The sequence below is a fragment of the Bison bison genome, unplaced genomic scaffold (genome assembly GCF_000754665.1).
Source record: "Bison bison bison isolate TAMUID 2011002044 unplaced genomic scaffold, Bison_UMD1.0 scf7180017864471, whole genome shotgun sequence".
Lineage (NCBI taxonomy): Eukaryota > Metazoa > Chordata > Mammalia > Artiodactyla > Bovidae > Bison > Bison bison.
In genome coordinates this window covers 24,353,384-24,364,948 of record NW_011495032.1, presented here as the reverse complement: position 1 = coordinate 24,364,948, position 11,565 = coordinate 24,353,384, and the positions used below count along the sequence as shown (strand labels likewise).

At 39.9% G+C, this 11,565-nt stretch overlaps 1 protein-coding gene across 1 annotated transcript in view; it reads left to right on the top strand.

Moving 5' to 3' along the window:
* Window positions 1-2,836: 2,836 nt before the first annotated feature.
* Window positions 2,837-11,565, top strand: part of ALS2CR11 (amyotrophic lateral sclerosis 2 (juvenile) chromosome region, candidate 11) — a 126,187-nt gene continuing 117,458 nt past the window's right edge. Inside the window, exon 1 of the mRNA XM_010860971.1 lies at window positions 2,837-3,093. Coding sequence (XP_010859273.1) covers window positions 2,857-3,093 — 237 coding nt within the window. The 5' untranslated portion in view covers window positions 2,837-2,856. The remainder of the gene's footprint in view (window positions 3,094-11,565) is intronic.

Sequence of the window (11,565 nt, the reverse complement as noted above, 5' to 3'; positions counted from 1 at the left end):
TGGAAGAAAAGCTATGACAAACTTAGACAGCCTATTAAAAAGCAGAGACATCACTTTGCCAACAAAGGTCCATATAGTCAAAGCTATGGTTTTTTCAGTAGTCATGTATGGATGTGAGATTTGGACCATAAAGAAGGCTGAGCACCAAAGACCTGATGCTTTTGAATTGGAGTGCTGACTCCAAGAGTGCTCGCAAGAGTCTTCTCACAAGGTCAAACCAGTCTATCGTGAAGGAAATCAATTGAGAACATTCATTGGAAGGACTGATGCTGAAGTTGAAGCTCCAATACTTTAGCTACCTGGTGCAAAGAGCCAACTCATTGAAAAAGACCCTGATGCTGGGAAAGATTGAGGGCAGGAGGAGAAGGGGACAACAGAGGATAAGATGGTTGGATGGCATCATTGACTCAATGGACATGAGTTTGAGCAAACTCCAGGAGATAGTGAAGGACAGGGAAGTCTGGTGTGCTCCAGCCCATGGGGTCACAAAGAGTTGGACGAGACTTAGTAACTGAACAACAAAAACACCCAGGAGTACAACCACTGGGTTGTATGGTAGTTTTATGTTTAGTTTGTTAAGAAATTGCCAAACTCTTTTTCTAGGGTGACCATACCATTCTACACATTCCCACGACATTTTGTGTGTGTGTGTGTGTGTATGAAGAATCCAAATCAATTTTTTTAAATGTCCCACCTATATTGTTATTTAATTTTTTCTCCTGAAAGTATCATCCACTTTGTATCTCCTGAATTTCCTATAGCCCAGAAGTTAGGGCTAGAGGTTTGGTTAGATTTAGGTTAGATTTTTGTTGCATCACATGAACCCTAAGGAAGTTGGAGTGTGCTGATGGACAGCAAGTCTGTTTGAACAGTCATTAAACACGACCCAAAATGACAGCAAACATGTCAAGGATGTTGAGCTATTGTGTGGTGAGCCCTGAAGAGTGAAAAGTGAGGATCAGGTTTTTACCTCCAAGAACTCTATTTTTTGAAATTAACAACTAATTCTAATAGTGTGAGCCCACTAATAGGAATATGCCAAGTAGAAGCTTGGAGACAGCAGTTAATTCTGCTTTGGGGGTATGTGTATGGGGTTATAAAACTTAACTAAAGGCTAAACTCTGAGGTGACCGTTGAATAAAAGAAAACCTGATTCCATATAGAATAGACATAAGAAATGATCCTGAGGTGGTATAGAGCATTTTGGAGTCCCTTGTTTTCTGTATTAAAGAATTTTTTGTGGCCGATTAAAGAAACTCTGAACATTTCTGATTCCGTGTGTTTTAAAAGGTAAGCTGCATGAACACTGGGGCAGTGGGAAGGGTGGATAATGGTAGGCCAGGGACCCCTGCAGTAAAGCACTGCAGTCGTCTATGTGAGATACCCTAAATGAAGAGCCATAAAGAGGAATAGTCGGGTTCAAATATTTAGGATATGAATTAAAAACTGTCAAGTTTTAAGATTTTGTGTATATGACATTGCTACACGAAATGTGTTTGGAACATAGACGTCTGAGAAGGAAGATGAATGTTAATGTGTTGGGTTATGAATCTATGGGACAGTCGAGTAAAAGTATCCAAGTAGACTGTTAAAAATATAGCATCTGGAACTCAGGGGATAGTATTTGGAGGTGTATGGAGAAGAGAGAAGGTTTATGAAGGATTAAGGGGCAGGCTTGTTTAACTTATATGCAGAGTACATCATGAGAAACGCTGGACTGAAAGAAACACAAGCTGGAATCAAGATTGCGGGGAGAAATATCAATAACCTCAGATATGCAGATAACACCACCCTTATGGCAGAAAGTGAAGAGAAACTAAAAAGCTTTCTTGATGAAAGTTAAAAGAGGAGAGTGAAAAAGTTGGCTTAAAGCTCAACATTCAGAAAACGAAGATCATGGCATCTGGTCCCATCACTTCATGGGAAATAGATGGGGAAACAGAAACAGTGTCAGACTATTTTTTTGGGCTCCAAAATCAGTGTGGATGGTGATTGCAGCCATGAAATTAAAAGACGCTTACTCCCTGGAAGGAAAGTTATGTCCAACCTAGATAGCATATTGAAAAGCAGAGACATTACTTTGCCAACAAAGGTCCGTCTAGTCAAGGCTATGGTTTTTCCTGTGGTCATGAATGGATGTAACAGTTGGACTGTGAAGAAGGCTGAGTGCCGAAGAATTGATGCTTTTGAACTGTGGTGTTGGTGAAGACTCTTGAGAGTCTCTTGGACTGCAAGGAGATCCAACCAGTCCATTCTGAAGGAGATCAGCCCTGGGATTTCTTTGGAGGGAATGATGCTGAAGCTGAAACTCCAGTACTTTGCCCACCTCATGCGAAGAGTTGACTCATTGGAAAAGACTGTGATGCTGGGAGGGATTGGGGGCAGGAGGAGAAGGGGACGACAGAGGATAAGATGGCTGGATGGCATCACTGACTCGATGGACGTGAGTCTGAGTGAACTCCTGGAGTTGGTGATGGACAGGGAGTCCTGGCGTGCTGTGATTCTGGGGTCGCGGAATCAGACACGACTGAGCGACTGAACTGAACTGAACTGAACTGAACTAAAAGGGCAGGCAGGAAACGAACTAAATTCAATCACCGTGCTGAGGAGCTTTCCTGTCAGCCAGCAAGCTCAGACTTCCTTCAAAGGGAGGCTGAAACGGCCTAAGCAAGGGCTTGCAGTTAAAACTAGCACAGCCCCTGTTCCAGCCTGGGGCAGAGGCCCGCCTGAATGCGCAGGTCACGTGGTGTGGGTGCGTGCACAGGAAAAGCGCGGGAAAGGTGGGGGAGAGGGCTGCGCCTGCGCAGTAGCAGGCAGTCGGTTAGTGCGTAGACCTGCCCAGCCGAGGATGGAGGGATGGAGCCGCCCCAAGACATGGAGAAGGTTTCCAACGCAGAAGATAATCACAACAGGCGGGTCCATTCCCTGTACACAGCACCGTTATTTCAGAGAATTTCCCAAACCAACTTGGAAAACATGCAAGCGAGGGGGTCGGAATTCTCTTCTACAGCCTGGAACGTCCAGGGGCGGGACAAGCCCTCTAATCTGTCCAAAGTCGAGTCCAAGGAGGGTCCTGGGTACCGGCTGCTGAATGTAAGTGGGGGGTCTGGTGGGTGGAGTCTGTTCCCTGACCCCATAGAGGGTCAGGCAGGACCAAGGGGTCAGTGTGCCAGTTGAGGGAGGGAAAACAGCCCTCGTTTGGAGAGTGGTAATACAAAGAAAGCTGAGCGCAGAAGAATTGATACTTTTGAACTGTGGTGTTGGAGAAGACTCTTGAGAGTCCCTTGGAGTGCAAAGAGATCCAACCAGTCCGTCCTAAAGGAGATCAGTCCTGGGTGTTCATTGGAGGGGCTGATGTTGAAGCTGAAACTCCAATACTTTGGCCACCTGATGCGGAGAGCTGACTCATTTGAAAAGACGCTGATGCTGGGAAAGATTGAGGGCAGGAGGAGAAGGGGACCACAGAGGATGAGATGGTTAGATGGCACAACTGACACAATGGACATGGGTTTGGGTGGACTCCGGGAGTTGGTGATGGACAGGGAGGCCTGGTGTACTGCAGTTCATGGGGTCGCAAAGAGTCGGACATGACTGAGCGGCTGAACTGAACTGAACACCTGAGGAAGAGTTTTCTTGTGGGGCACACTGACAGTTATTTAACTTGTCAGAGCCCCGTTTAATTACTGCCTACCCTGAAGGGTTGTCTGAAGAACTAAAAGAGGTAATAATATAAAATATTTAATGCAGTGCGAAGTAAAGCGTTAATAGATGTTAGCTGCTAACATCATCATAATCATCACTGGGAATTCATTTGTCTAAAGGGCTCAACTCCAGAAACATCAGTTAGCTCTCTTTTCAATGCCTGAGGTTCTTATACATGGCGTTGGTGTCCTGTTTTTAATTAGGTAAATTTGTATCTGAAGTGTGTGAAACTTGAGTTTAATTTCCATTTAGAGAAGGCGATGGCAACCCACTCCAGTATCCTTGCCTGGAAAATCCCATGGACGGAGGGGCCTGGTAGGCTGCAGTCCATGGGGTCGCTAAGAGTCGAACGCGACTCAGCGACTTCACTTTCATGCATTGGAGAAGGAAATGGCAACCCACTCCAGTGTTCTTGCCTGGAGAATCCCAGGGACGGGGGAACCTGGTGGGCTGCCGTCTATGGGGTTGCACAGAGTCGGACACGACTGAAGCGACTTAGCAGCAGCAGCAGCGGTGGTACTGCCAAAACTTAGAGGAAATGGAAGAGGGGAATCAAACTGAAACTCACATTTTCAAAGTCTGTTAGAGTGTTATTAGGAAATTTTGCATTCTTTGTTGTTCTTAAGTTTTTAAAAAATAGTACAGTATTTATCAGGAAACAATTCATATACATAAAGATATTGTTCTATTAGGAAACAAACAGTACACAAATTTAAGGAATTGAATTTGCCTTCTAGTTCTTGTATATCATTTTTATATTTAGATTCCTAATTTATTTGTAATGTGTGGTATGCAGTCTGGATTTAATTTATTCTTTTCCCAAATAAATGTCCCAACACCATTTCTTTAAAAAAAAAAAAAGTCTGTCTTTGCCCTAGAGTTTTGAGATGCCTCGTTTATGCATAAGATTTAAGCTTCCATATATGTTTTTTTTCTGGACTTCTATTCTATTCCGTTGGTGTTTATCAATTCAAGTGCCAAGACCTTACAATTTTTTTAAGAAAAGATAAATCCTTTGTTGCAGGAATCTTTAACATGCTGAATGCCTTGTGAATATTCAAGAAGGGAATATGAAATGCAGCATTTCCCAAGGTCAATCATGTTTAGTAGGCATTTCCATATATTTCATGACTCTACCTTGGGAAAGGTAGTTAAGACCATACTCTTTTATTTAAAGACTTAAAGTATGTTTTGAAGTCTGGTAGGGCTGGACCCCTTCCTTTTTGTAGTTTTCTTTTCCTGTAACTTCCTGATTATTCTCACTCTTTATAAAAACTTTGTTAACTTGTTTATCTCACAATAAAAGGCTTTTAAAAAACTAAAGATTACATTACATTTGTAAATTAAGTAGAACTGACATCTTTATGATGTTGGTCTGTCCTATCCAGAGATGTTTTTCATTATTCAACTCTACTTTTGTGTCTTTCAGAAGTGTCTTAAAGTTTTCCTCTTAAGAGTTTTGCACACTTCTTGTTAAGATTATTCCTCAGGTGGGGCTTCTTCTGCTTTATATACTTCAATTATTTGTCTATATTAAGGCTATAGATGTCTGTATGTTAATTTCATGTCCTGCTTCCTTATTGAATTTTTTTAAATAATTGAGTTAGTAGTATTATTAATTCTCTAGGGTTTAGATATATTTGAAGATGATCTTGCCTCTGTTTGATTTTTCTTGCCTAACTGCTTGGACTAATGCTACCAGTTAGTAACATGTTGAGTCATAGTAGAGACAGTAGACAACCTTGCCTTGTTCCTGATCTTAGTAAATGTTTCCACTATTTCTCCACCAAATGAAATATTTGAAGGTTCAAACTTCAAGTACTGGCTTAATTGCTATTTTTGTGAGTGTTTTAACAGGAAAAGTTGTTGAATTTTATCAGAGGCCATTTATTAATAAATATATATGGAAATAATTGCATAATTTTTCTCCTTATATCCTAAGGAGAGATTCATTATTAGTGAGTTTCCTATTATTGAACCAACTTATTACATTCCTAGAATTAATCTCACTTGATTATTGCATATTATTTTCTTTGCGGTATTAGATTGTTTTTATTATTTAGTATCTTTGTATCAATATTTTTGTTATATTCATTTATTGGAGAAGGAAATGGCAACCCAATCCAGTATTCTTGCCTGGAGAATCGCATGAACAGAGGAGTCTGGTGGGCTACAGTCAGTGGGGTCGCATAGAGTTGGACACAAAAAGCCTCTTGATGAAAGTGAAAGAGGAGAGTGAAAAAGTTGGCTTAAAGCTCAACATTCAGAAAACGAAGATCATGGCATCTGGTCCCTTCACTTCATGGGAACTAGATGGGGAAACAGTGGAAACAGTGTCAGACTATTTTTTTGGGCTCCAAAATCAGTGTGGATGGTGATTGCAGCCATGAAATTGAAAGACGCTTACTCCTTGGAAAGAAAATTATGACCAACCTAGATAGCATATTGAAAAGCAGAGACATTACTTTGCCAACAAAGGTCCGTCTAGTCAAGGCTATGGTTTTTCCAGTGGTCATGTATGGATGCAAGAGTTGGACTGTGAAGAAAGCTGAGCACCGAAGAATTGATGCTTTTGAACTGTGGTGTTGGAGAAGACGCTTGAGAGTCTCTTGGACTGCAAGGAGATCCAACCAGTCCATCCTAAAGGAGATCAGTCCTGGGTGTTCATTGGAAGGACTGATGCTGAAGCTGAAACTCCAGTACTTTGGCCACCTCATGCGAAGAGTTGACTCATTGGAAAAGACCCTGATGCTGGAGAGATTTGGGGCAGGAGGAGAAGGGGACGACAGAGGATGAGATGGCTGGATGGCATCACTGACTCAATGGACATGAGTTTGGGTGAACTCTGGGAGTTGGTGATGGACAAAGAGGCCTGGCTGCGATTCATGGGGTCGCAAAGAGTCGGACACGACTGAGTGACTGAACTGAACTGAACTGAAGTACCTTCGCATTCATCTGTAATTTCCTTTATGGGTTTAGGTATCAATGCTATGCTTGCTTTGTAAAAAGAATAGGAAAGTTTTTGTTAATGGTGCTATGGGATACTTAATTTTTGAATTTGGTAGAATTCCCTGTGAAATCATCTGGGCCCGGTGCTTTTCATTGGTGATAGCTCATTGCTAGCTCTCTCTCTCTCTCTTTTTAAATAGAAAGTGGTCTGTTCAAACTGTTTACCATTAACAGCATCAATTTTGTTGAATTGTATTTCCTTAGGGGATTATACGGAGAAGGCGATGGCAACCCACTCCGTTACTCTTGCCTGGAAAAGCCCATGGACAGAGGAGCCTGGTGGGCTCCAGCCCATGGGGTCGCTAAGAGTCAGACATAACTGAGCGACTTCACTCTCACTTTTCACTTTCATGCATTAGAGAAGGAAATGGCAACCCGCTCTAGTGTTCTTGCCTGGAGAATCTCAGGGACGCGGGAGCCTGGTGGGCTGCCGTCTATGGGGTCGAACAGAGTGGGACATGACTAAAGCGACTTAGCAGCAGCAGCAGGAGATATACATTATATTTAGGTTTTAAAATACATTTGGAGGTCTGCAAAGTAGTCTTTTATGGTTTTTCAAAGATCTTATTTCTTATTTGTGTCTTATCCTTGTATATTGATTAAGCTAGCTAGTGGTTTGTATATTTTGTTGGCTCTGTAGATCAATTTGGGCTTCCTAGCAGCTCAGTGGTAAAGAGCCTGCCTGCCAATGCAGGAGACGTGGGTTCAATCCCTGGATTGGGAAGATCCTCTGGAGAAGGAAGTGGCAACCCACTCTAATAGTCTTGCTTGGAACATTCCATGGACAGAGGAGCCTGACAGGCTATAGTCCATAGGGTCTCAAAGAGTCGGACACAACTGAGCACACACACAGTCATAGATCAGTTTGAGAATCGATTTTTAAACAATATTGAATCTTTCCAGTCATAAACATGGAAGTTTTCCATTCATTTAGATCTTTAATTTCACTCAGGAACGTTTTATAGTTTTCAGTGTACTAGTCTTACATTTCTTCTTTTAATTTTACTAAGTATTTTATTATTTTGATGCTATTTCTAATGTAATTGTTTTCTTTTTATTTCCAGATTTTTCATTGCTAGTATATAGAAATGCAGTTGATTTTTATATTTTGTTCATATAGCCTAAGACCTTGCTGAACTCAGTTGTTAATTCCAGTAGTTTCTCTCTTCCTCTTGTTTTTTTGGTGGATTTTTTAGGAATTTCTGTATACAGAACGGTGTCACCTGCAAATAAAGATAGTTTTAGTTCTTTCTCTCAAATGTGGATACTTTTTCTTTCTTTTTCTTGTCTGATTGCCGTGAATAGAACCTGTAGTACGATGTTGATTAAAAATAGAGTGAACATTATTGCCTTACCAATCTTAAAGTGGAAAACATTCAGTCTTTCACCATTGAGTGTGATGTTGGAGAATTTCCCTTCTATTCCTCGTCTGTTCAGAGTTTTTATTTAGAATACATTTTAGAACTTCCCTGGTGGTCCAGTGGTTGAGACTCTGCACTCCCAATGAGGGGGCCCAGGTTCAATCCCTGGTTGGGAAACTAGTCCTACATGCTACAACTGAGATCAAGTGCAGCCAAATAAATAAGTAAATATTTTTTTAAAAAGAATATATCTTGATTTTGTCAAATACATTTTCTGCATCTAGCTAAATTATGTCATTTTGTCCTTTATTGGACATACTAATATGACTTATTATATTAATTTTATTACATTGATTTTTCAGATGAAAAAAATCCCACTTTGTCATGGTGTATGGTTCTTTTTAATATGTTGTTGGATTTAATTTACTAACATCTTGTGGAAGATTTTTGCCTCTGTGTTTGTAAGGAATAATGATTTATTGTTTTTTCATCTTGTGATGCCTGTCTGGCTTTGGTATTAATATAATACTGACCTCATAGAATAACGTGGGATGTGTACTTTCCTCTTCTTTTTTTCTTTTTCCTTGAGTTTGTTAAGGATTGTAAGTATTTGATAGAATTCACCAGTGAAACAGTTTGGGCCTAAGTTGTTTTTGTTTGGTTTGGTAGGAAGAGCTTCAATTAGTAATTTAATTTCTTTAGTTGTTGTAAGTCTTTCCAGATATTCTTATTCAATTTTGATAATATGTGCCTTGATAGACATTTTTCCATTTCATCTAAATTTCTAATTGGTTAACATAAAATTGTTTGAGGTTGTAAGTAGTTACCTTATATGTCAATAAACTTTTGCTGATGCAGTGAAGTTTAGGATTTGTGATGGAGGCCATTATCCTGGATTATCTGATGGGCCCTATGTATAATCACAAATGTCCTTATAAGAGAGAGATAGAGGGATATTTGGACACACTCAGAAGAGAAGGTAATGTGACCAGAGGTAGAGGTTGTAGTGATGTGACCACAAGCTAAGGAATGCTGCCCTGTTGTCAGAAGCTATAAGGCATAAGACTGGATTTTTCCTTAAAATTTTGGCCAAGGGAGACTGATATTAGACTTCTGGTCTACACAACTGTGAAAAAACAAATTTTTGTTGTTTTAGGTCACCAAGTTTGTAGCAATTTGTATAGCAGCTACAAGAACTAATACAATGCTATTTCTTTATAACCCTTTTAATTTTGTAAGATCAGTGGTATACCCCTTTCTTTTTTGGTTTTGGTAATTTGTAACCTCTGTCTTTTATCTTCATCAGTATAGCTAAAGATTTGGCAGTTTTGGTGATCTTTTCAAGAACCTACCTTTAGTTTCATTGATTTTTTTTTTAATCTTAATAATTTCTATTCTAACCTTTATTTTCTTCCTCTTGCTTACTTTGAGTTGAGCTTGCTCTTATTTTTCTAAGTATGTTTAATGCTGATTTTCAGCTGAGCACTGCTTTAGGTGCACTTCATGAGTTTTGTGTTGTGTTTTCATTTTTATTCAGCTCATAATGTATTCTGACTTTTTTTCTTCTTTGGCCCAGAGTTTATTTACAAATGTTTTTAATTTCCAGGATTTGTGTATTTCCCAAATTTCCTTGTGTTCTTATAATTTATTCTGTTGAAGTAGGAGAACATTCTTTGTTTGATTTCAATTTTGCCAAATTTTATTGAAACTGGTTTTATGGGCTAGTATATGGTACATCTTACAGAATGTCCTATGTGCAGTTAAAGATATGTATTTCGGGGGGTTTTGTTCAATATTTTGTTTGTAAGATTCATTCACGCTGTGGGTATGTGTAGTTACTCATTTTCCTTGCTTTGTAATATTCCATTGTATGAACATAACACATTATATTTATCCATTCCATTGTTAACGAATATTTGGGTTGTTTCTATTTTTTGGCTATGGTGAATAATACAGCTGTAACTGTACTTGTATATGTCTTTTGATACACATGTTTTTACATTCTGTTGAGGATATATCTAAGAATGGAATTTCTGGGTCATTATTATGTATATATTCAACCAAATACCAAATGGTTTTCAAAGAGAATATACCAATTTATATTCCCACTGGCAGTGTGTTAGAGTTCTAGATAATCTCCATCCTTCCATTTCATAGTGCCCGTCTCTTAATGGTTAGGCATCTCAGGGAAATGTAGTGGTATCTCTTTGTGGTGTTAGCTTTCATTTCCCTGATGACTAATGAGGGTGAGTTCCCTTCCAAATGATTATGAGTGATCTTATAAACTATTTTGTGAAGTGCTTGTTCTCCATTTTTCTGTTGGATTGTCTAACTTTTTCTTACTAGTTTGTATACTTTTGTGTATACATTCTAGTTATAGGCCCTTTGTCAGTTATACTAAACATGTTGCAAAAATCTTCCAGTCAGTGTCTTATCTTTTCACTTTCCTCTGCGTATGTGTGTGTGTGTGTGTGTGTGTATGTGTGTTCTTGGTGCTGTCTGACTCTTTGTGACCCCATGGACTGCAGCTCGGCAGGCTCCTCTGTCCATGGGATTTTGCTGACAGTAACATCTATTTCTGCTTTATTGACTATGCCAAAGCCTTCGACTGTGTGGATTACAATAAACTGTGGAAAATTCTGAAAGAGGTGGGAATACCAGACCACCTGACCTGCCTCTTGAGAAATTTGTATGCAGGTCAGGAAGCAACAGTTAGAACTGGACATGGAACAACAGACTGGTTCCAAATAGGAAAAGGAGTACGTCAAGGCTGTATATTGTCACCCTGCTTATTTAACTTCTATGCAGAGTACATCATGAGAAACGCTGGGCTGGAAGAAGCACAAGCTGTAATCAAGATTGCCAGGAGAAATATCAATAACCTCAGATATGCAGATGACACCACCCTTATGGCAGAAAGCAAAGAGGAACTAAAGAGCCTCTTGATGAAAGTGAAAGAGGAGAGTAGAAAAAGTTGGCTTAAAACTCAACATTCAGAAAAGGAAGATCATGGCATCTGGTCCCATCACTTCATGGGAAATAGATGGGGAAACAGTGTCAGACTTTATTTTTTTGGGCTCCAAAATCAGTGCAGATGGTGACTGCAGCCATGAAATTAAAAGACGCTTACTCCTTGGAAGAAAAGTTATGACCAACCTAGAGAGCATATTGAAAAGCAGAGACATTACTTTGCCAACAAAGGTCCGTCTAGTCAAGGCTATGGTTTTTCCTGTGGTCATGTATGGATGTGAGAGTTGGACTGTGAAGAAAGCTGAGCACTAAAGAATTGATGCTTTTGAACTGTGGTGTTGGAGAAGACTATTGAGAGTCCCTTGGACTGCAAGGAGATCTAAACAGTCCATTCTGAAGGAGATCAGCCCTGGGATTTCTTTGGAGGGAATGATGCTAAAGCTGAAACTCCAGTACTTTGGCCACCTCATGCGAAGAGTTGACTCATTGGAAAAGACTGTGATGCTGGGAGGGATTGGGGGCA